The sequence below is a fragment of the Monodon monoceros genome, unplaced genomic scaffold (assembly GCF_005190385.1).
Source record: "Monodon monoceros isolate NGI ecotype Baffin Bay Population unplaced genomic scaffold, NGI_Narwhal_1 Super_Scaffold_7, whole genome shotgun sequence".
In the NCBI taxonomy this organism is placed as follows: domain Eukaryota; kingdom Metazoa; phylum Chordata; class Mammalia; order Artiodactyla; family Monodontidae; genus Monodon; species Monodon monoceros.
Genome location: NW_021703784.1, coordinates 78513240 through 78522157, shown reverse-complemented (window position 1 = coordinate 78522157; position 8918 = coordinate 78513240). Strand labels below are relative to the sequence as shown.

The window sequence follows — 8918 nt, the reverse complement described above, 5'->3', positions numbered from 1 at the left end:
GCACTAACTGGAAAAGGTGTCAAGTTGCGAGCTACTGAGAACAAAGGCAACAATTTAGACTAGCACCTATTCACTTGCCATAGTCCCTCCCCCACAGCTCAGCACAGAAGCAGGAAAAAATCCTCAACTCCTGGCTTCTCCCTGAGGAGGGAGAGTTGGAACATGCAGCCAATGTTCTAGCTTTTTCCTGAGGGCTGCTCACGAGACTGGTTTCTGTTTTGCCTATCTCAAGGCCCTAATGGAACCCAGAATATTCTAGGTGCCTGGGTGCCACAGAGAAAAAAACAGAGCTGGGAGCCTCCCTGCTGTTCCTGAGGACCAGTGGTATAGCAGGCAGAGCTGACACAATTTGGAGGCCTCTCCCTGGGGGGAAAGTGAAGAGTAGAGCTGGCTCCCAATGTTCCTAACTTCAAAACATATAACAAAACTATTGGAAAAAAAAAAATATATATATATATATATATATGGCCCCGACATAAAAACAGATCTATAGATCATGGCACAGAATAGAGAGCCCAGAAATATGAACAGAGGACATGAGTCCGAAGTCACCAAGAACACCCTGCAGACTCTGTGCCCTGTGCCTTCCTGGTAAATTCCACACTCCACTCACCTGGACCAGGCCCTCAGCTCCTGCCGCGGGCGTCCCTGACGGTGTTCAAAGAAAAAAATAGTTCCTGATGGAGGAGACTGAGTGGAGGAGGCAACTTCCCCAGGCTGCTGCCAGATGGGCTGGTTCAGAAACAGAGAGTAATGCCCTGAAGCTGCCCTTAAAGGCAAATGTTTGAGGGACAGGCACAGTTGGTCTTCTGGCACGAATTTTAGATACCTTCAAGCTCCCAGCAAAAACTGCTTGACTGGGGTTTCCCTGGTGGCGCAGTGGTTGAGAGTCCGCCTGCAGGGGACACGGGTTTGTGCCCCGGTCCGGGAAGATCCCACATGCCGCGGAGCGGCTGGGCCCGTGAGCCATGGCCGCTGAGCCTGCGCGTCCGGAGCCTGTGCTCCGCAACGGGAGAGGCCACAACAGTGAGAGGCCCGCGTACAGCAAAAAAAAAAAAAAAAAAACTGCTTGCCTTGAGGATAGTGGAAAGGCTTGTCGAGTTGCTGTAGCCTTGACCTTGACAGACTTAGCATGGGAGCCCTAGGTGGCCGGGCCAGAAGCGCCCGCGCTACGCCAGGCCCTTTGGTTCCGTTCCTGAGGAGCTAGAGATTTGCCGCCCGCGCATGCGCAATTCATTCCCTCACTCTGGCTTCTGCAGCCCTGCCCGGGCTGGGTGTTCGAGACATACATTTTGCACAGATGGTCTGGCCTCTGGGGCCCGGAGCTACTGCCCTGTGGCTCTGATTGGGCGGCAGGGCGGGGCGGGAGGCAGCAGCACTCGGGACTGTGATAGGTAATGTGAGCTAAACTCCTTATACAGGAGTCTGGGAGGAGGTGGGGCCTTAGCACTCCTGCTCCCAGGTGTTTCTCATCCCAGGACTCCCCTGCCTGCCCATAGATTTTTTTAAAAAAGCAGCGAAATTTGGACAAGAGTGGAAACACTTCCCAATGGGGAAAGGATAGTCTCTTTAAAAAATTAGTGTTGGGAAAACTAAATATTTGCATGCAGAAAATGGAATTGGACCCTTCTCTTACACCATACACAGAAATACACTCAAAATGAATTAAAGACTTAAATGTAAGACCTGAAACCATAAAACTCTCAGAAGAAAACATAAGGAAAAAACTTTATAACATTGGTCTTAGAAATGAATTCTTGATTATGACACAAAAAACATGGGCAAGAAAAGCAAAAATAGACAAGTGGGACCACATCAAACTAAAAAGCTTCTACGTAGCAAAGGAAATAAGAGTAAAAAGTCAATTCACAGAATGAAAGAAAATAATTGCAAACCATATATTTTATAAGGGGTTAATTTCCAAAGTATATAAGGAACTCTTACACCTTATTAGCATAAATAAATAAATGGATTAAAATATGAGCAAATGACTTGAATTGACATTTCACCAAAGAAGACATAAGAATGGCAAACAAGTATATGAAAAGGTGCTCAACATCACTAATCATCAGGGAAACGTAAATCAAATCAATGAAATATCACCTCACAAATGTTAATAGGGCTATTATCAAAAAAAAAAAGAAGAAGGAAATAGTAAGTGTTGGTGATGATGTGGTAAAATTGGAACTCCTGTGCACTGTTAGTAGGAGTGAAAAATGATGCAGCCACTGTGGAAAATAGTGTGGAGTTTCCTCAAATTAAAAATAGGACTACCATATGACCCAGCCATCCCAATTTTGGGTATTTATCCAAACATATTGAAAACAGAATCTTGAAATGCTATTTGCACTCCTATGTTCATTGTAGTATTATTCACAACAGTAAAGAGGTAGAAACAACATAAATGTCCATCAACGGGTGGATAGATAAAGAGAATGTAATTTTCATTTATTCAGCCCTAAAAAAGAAGGAACTCCTGACACATGCTACAACATGGATGAACCCTGAAGACATGGTAAGTAAAACAGGCCAGTCACAGAAGGACAAATTCTACATGATTTCACTTGTATGAGATATCTAAAAGTAGTCACACTCATGAAATAAAAAAGTAGAAAGGTGGTCACCAGGGAATGTGAGGAGGGGGAAATGGGAGTTGCTGGTCAATAGATATAGAGTTTCAGTCATGCAAGAGGAAAAAGTTCTAGAGATCTACTGTAAAACAATTTGCATATAGTTAACAATGCTGTACTGTATACTTACAAATTTGAATTGACTTCATGTTATGTGTTTTTTACTACAATAAAATATACATATATGAATATATGTATCACATTTATTTTGGGGAAATTTACAAAATAAAATAGGTCTCAAATAAATTTTAACTGATCACCTAAATCACAAATTTTACAGAATAATTTATCTGGCCATGCCATTATAAAACCAAAAATTTTAAATAAAAGTCTAAAAAGGGAAAAGTATGCTATCCCGGATAAATACTGCTGTAAAAGCATAAAGAAAACACAATTAAAAACTAAGGTGTATTTAATAATGTAAAGGAAAATTATATATATTTTTTAAATCTTATATATGGGAAAAACTTCACTATTCAGCAAATTCCTACCCTTCAACCTCTCATATTACAGAAAGTTATGAGGACAATAAAGTCTAGTTAAGAAAATAAGGAGAACAGAAATTTGTTGAAAAAAAAGTTGTAAAAACAATAATTTAAAGGTTTTATCTTAAATACTATAAAAATATGTAAATCAAACATATCTAATAACAGTACAAAATAAAAATTTAAATAGCCAAGATATAACAACAGATGTGGGATTTTTCTTAATTTACAAAGGATTACTGTAAACCACACTTGTCCTCTCATCTTCAGAGCCTGTATAGTATATCATGGAGGAGTTATGAGCAGCCAGGCTGAGAGGCCAGTAGAAGAAACCTAGATGTAAGAAGATCCTTTGGGAATTCCCAGAAATATTCAGGAAGGACTTGGAAGGATCACAGTTGTGAATAAATTGCAACATGGAGCCAAGGTGATTTGAGAAATGGTTCTTTGGTGGCTTTGTTCATAAACATTGATTGATTTGGTTGATAACACTGAAATTAATTTGAGCATGGGGGCATATCTCATTCAAGATGAAATTCTGAAAATAAAATGCAATTTTTTCTAATATAAAGGATATTTCAATATAATTGTCTCTATAATTTTCCATCACCATATCTCTAAGACATCCATTTTAAAATTTATATATAGAAAGTACCTGAAACCAGTTTTGACTAACATTAATATTGGTATTTTCTGGATCATTGAATTCTGTGTGAATTTTGGCATATTTCTATACACTATTTTTTTCACTGTGTAAAATTTTTATAATTACAATGTATCATTTTTATGAAAACCATAGTTTTTATTGTACAAATGCTGATATTTGGAACACAGGCATTTGTCTTCTCTCCCTCTCAAGACTCCATTGTAATGAGAGTGTACAATTCTGAAAAGTAATACATTCATAACACAGAAGAAATCACGTCAGAGACATCAACAGGGCAAGGTCTATAGCATAAGAGAATGCAATAAATTACTGGAAAATGGATTGTAGTTGAAGTGGGTTGACAAAACAGTTGAAGTACTTGCAGTCCAGAATAAATACATGGGGGAGGTTCAAAGTTGAGAATGGAACACCTTGGAGTCAGTAGATAAGAGGAGATGTGAGAGGGAGATGTTAAACAAGAGAATTTGTTATAGTTCTGAAAACAAAACTGCCATATGCTAGCCAGCCCTCTGCCTATTCCCCATAACCCACACTTCAAAATGAAGGATTGTCAACCCATTATTTTCTGTCTGAATGAAAATCAAAAGGCTTTACTCAAAAGGAAAGAAAGATGAAGGGAAGGAGGGAGAGAAAGAGAGAATGAGAGAGAAGGAGGGAAGAAGGAGGGAAGGAAGGAAGGAAGGAACCACCCTGGGATAGCTAAGACTTGAGGTTGAGACTCTCATTCCAGCATTGGAAGCCAACTTCTTATCCACACACCCTACCTGAAAGCCTTCCTATCCATAAACCCTGTCCACCGACAATGAACTTTCAGTAAACTTTCCCATTTTGGAGAAAAGGCTATGGTTAAAATTGATCTCCATACCCAGCAATAGAAGAAACTCAGATTAGCTACTGGGAATATTTAAACAAGTCCTTTATTCTTAAATATGAATATCCATGAGCCAAAAGAAAATATGAGAAAAATAGTAGCACAAAGGAATAATATAAAATTAAAAATAAACATAACAATAAATCCCAAAGGAAATATAATTTATATAGCTTAAGGGAACAATTTTTACTGTGTCCTAAAAGAGATTTAAAGCTATAGCACCAATAAAATATAAATACAATGCTAACAAAAATTATCAATCTGAAAAGAAAAAGACCTTTTGGAAGTCAATAGATTAATTGTAAAAAAAAAAAAAAACAAAGACCTGGGAGATATATATTTTTTTTAATCTCTGATCTCAGAGCAAAGAAAACAAAACAAAAAATAAATAAACTATGAAAAAAACAGGGAAGAGACATAAAGGACCATTCAGGATGTTCAATATCCTACTGACAATCATTCCAACAAGAAAAAGTAGGTGAAAATGAAGGGGAGGAAAACAACAACAGTGACAATAGCAAATTCAAAAGTGTTAAAGGAAAGCATTATTATTTAGAATGAATGTGTCCAGGGAGTGAAGTACTAGACACCGCCGCAGATTTTCAAAATTAAACATGAGACAATAAAAGTTTACAGGGAAGAGAGAGAAAAGCAGGTCACCTATAAAGGTCTAAAAGTCAGTTACACCAAATACTAGAAGATAATGGAGCAATGGCTCCAAGGAATGAGGGAAATGCCTTTGAATTCTAGAATTTTATACTCAATTAAATAATCATTCAAGAAGAAGAGTAAATTAAGGTATTTTTGACATGTAAGGTTCAGAAATTTGAGCACCCACGATTCTTATTTGTGTGTATTTGAGGATATACTCCAGGAAAATTAAGGATAAAACCAATATACAGGAAGACATAGCTGGGAAACTGTAGGCAGAAAGACTAGAGCTTAAAAAGCCCAAAGAAGGGGGAGGGGATTTCACGTAATGGAAAACATGGTTGAATTGGATAAATCTGACTAAATTGCTTAATATTAAGTAATTAATATTATTAATATATGACTGACCTATCTGAATCTAAGCTAGGTTCAGAATATAGCTGAACCTGTCCAGCCCACAAACTGGTGGCTCCCAGACATCCCTTTGACTTGAAATGCATTGTGATACTTCAGGATGTAAGCAATGTTGCTGCAGTGTCCCAGAGACAGTGTTCAGAAGAATCCCTATTTCTTCATGAAATTCAATATAGAACTGGTAGTGTAGAAAAGTTTCAAAAATTCACAGAGATACTAGTGTTTTGAGGGCTTTCATCTGTAGGCATCTGTGGTATGAATCCATAATAAACTTTCTCTCTTTCAAGAGTATCATTCCTATAAAAGGAGCTGCCAGTAGAAGAGAGAGGGTGATCACACACCTTTCTCAACATCAGCAAGGAGACCAGAGAGGAAAGCTATGAGATTAATTCTTCCTAAACACCCACTAAGTACCTTCTGAAAACAAGAAATCACTAAAGTTTGGGGTAGGGTAGTATCAGGTTAGAACTATCAGTGAAGCAGTGTTCCTGATCAATGAGCCATCAACCTTTAGATTATCAATATGAACATAGCTTAAATCATACTCACAAGCTCATGAAAATAAGGAACATTCATTTTACATTAGGGAATTTATTAAAGGTTACATTGCAAGAGTAATTAAAAGGAAAAAACATATTTTTCCTTCTCAGATGATGGCAAAAAAAGCATTTGATAAAAATTAAACACCTGCTCCTGGCTAAAACTCTTAGAAAGCAAAGAAAAGGATACTTACTTAGGAACAAAAATCATAAATCCATACCTAATATGATACTTAATGAAACACTGGAGTCATTCCCACTGACATCAAAAGCAAGACAATGATGTGGACTATTTCCATTATTAGTTAGCATTTTCCTGGAAGTTCTATCCAAATTTAATAAAACGTTGAACAGAAAGGGGTAGAAAAATTATCATTTTTTGAAGAATATAAGATTATGTGCCCAGAAACTCCAAGAAAAATAGACTTAAAATTACTAGAATCAGGGCTTCCCTGGTGGCGCAGTGGTTGGGAATCTGCCTGCTAATGCAGGGGACACGGGTTCGAGCCCTGGTCTGGGAGGATCCCACATGCCGTGGAACAACTAGGCCCGTGAGCCACAACTACTGAGCCTGCACATCTGGAGCCTGTGCTCCGCAACAAGAGAGGCCGCGATAATGAGAGGCCCGTGCACCGCGATGAAGAGTGGCCCCTGCTTGCCACAACTAGAGAAAGTCCTTGCACAGAAAGGAAGACCCAACACAGCAAAAATAAATTAATTAATTAATAAACTCCTATCCCCAACATCTTTAAAAAAAAAAAATTCCTAGAATGAGTGAGAGTTGAGCATGTAAAAAATTTTTTAAATTAACAGGTATCTACATTTTTATATAAAACAATGATAACCAGTTAGGAAATACAAAAGAAAAAGTTTTGAATTACAATAGTGTCAGTACTTTTTACTTTTTCTATGAGTAGGCAAAACTCTTATAATGAAAGAAAGGTGATAACTATACTGAAGGAAAAATAACTCAGTGAGATACAGTTGTGATTCATTGTGTGCTCTGCCCAAAATGAATGATGAACAGAAACTGTGATGTAGGAAGATCATCTAAGGGTATATGTATGGTGAACCCGAGGGGGAAGAGACCAGAGTATGAAATGCCAGCAAGAGTACAGCTGTGGCAAGAACTAAAAAAAAAAAGAAGGGGGAAAGTGAAAAGGAGAAACATCTTTGAGAAAGAATTGTTAGAATTTTATGAGAATAGAATAGAGACTGAAAGGGAGAAAAGGTCTAAGATGACCGCAAGTATTTCTTCTCCCTGATGGACTGGAGTATGGAGTGGGAGAAAACCAATGTGAGGAACCGGGAAGAAAAGCAGATCATGAGAACCAGTTCGGATATAGTGTGTTTCAGAAGTGGTAGAGTGTTCTTAACAAGTTCAGGGTATTAGATATGCTGTTTATGTAGATGTGTAAGTTAGGTACGATGATAGCCGCACTTAAAATACAAACCTCATGCAGCAAGTAAAGAGCCTTCAAAGAAAGAGGGCAATAGACAAGATGGTGCCTAGATGCTAGTGATAATGAGAAATAGAGGGCTGTATACTCAAATATTATACGTTTCAAAAGGAAGAAGCAATTGTGGTCTGTAAGACAAATATGGGGGCTATTGATTAATTTAACAAAACAATTGTTATTTCAAAAAATATTGTATTTTAATAAAAAATACATTATGATTCTGGTTTAAAAATGTAATCTCCATATGACCCAAACAATTGTAAGTCTCAAAGTCAGTCTGTTTTATAATTCTATTAGATTAGACACTCCTAGAGGGATAAGGGTAATTCTATTTGGACTTCATAAATTCTATATTCTATAGCGCAGGGCTACGTTTCCTTCCGAATTGTAATGAAGAAAATCTGGCAATGCAAAGTCCCACGTACTTATAATATCTTTGAGTCATCACAGCAAAAACTCACAAAGTTATTTAGCACAGGTGCTTCTGAAGCTGAGACATGTTTGGGGAGTTCAAAGTGCCTGTGGTCCTCAGACTCTTACCTTCTTCTGGAGTGATTCTGTTCTAACGTTAGTACACAGAGATATAACATTAATTGTGCCATATTTCTGGATGACCCATTAGCTGCTAGGAATTTGTTGTAGAGAGCCAAAGCTTTCCAAAATGTCTATATTTATTTGGTAGTTTCTATATTTCTTCATTTAAAGAAAATTTAAGAGAATATGGAATCACATGGAAATCATATGAATGGATTAAAGTCTTATACACCACATACTATTTTGATATACTCCTAACACTGAAAGTAGAAACTCCCTTGTCTGTGTTCCTAAAACCTAAACCTATCTTTGCACTTAGATGATACTATATTTAACCACATCTAACTTTTTTACTATACTGAAAGACCCTTGGCACAGAGACAATGTTTCATTCATTTCTATATTATTGTTTACAAAAACACTGTCTTGCTATCATAAGCATTCATTAAATATTTCTCAACTCAGTGGATGAATTAATCAAGTTGATAATTTTAAAGTTGCATTCTTATGAAGCAATTCAGTAAGAATCCCTAAGACAAACTATATTAATTATTCAATTTACTGAAATGTAGAGTTTGATTAAGGAGTTTTCTGGCTACCTCATCATTCTAATTTCCGAATATCATTTGGTTTGAATCCCAGTTTAGAAATTCTTTTTGTATCCTGC

The 8918-nt window shown here is 37.3% G+C and overlaps 1 protein-coding gene across 1 annotated transcript in view; it reads right to left on the bottom strand.

Moving 5' to 3' along the window:
- Positions 1–1141: 1141 nt before the first annotated feature.
- The window catches only part of LOC114887588 (hypoxia-inducible factor 1-alpha inhibitor-like), a 188918-nt gene continuing 181141 nt past the window's right edge, over positions 1142–8918 (bottom strand). Inside the window, 1 exon segment of the mRNA XM_029209385.1 lies at positions 1142–1489. Within this exon segment, the coding sequence (XP_029065218.1) occupies positions 1142–1489 (348 nt within the window).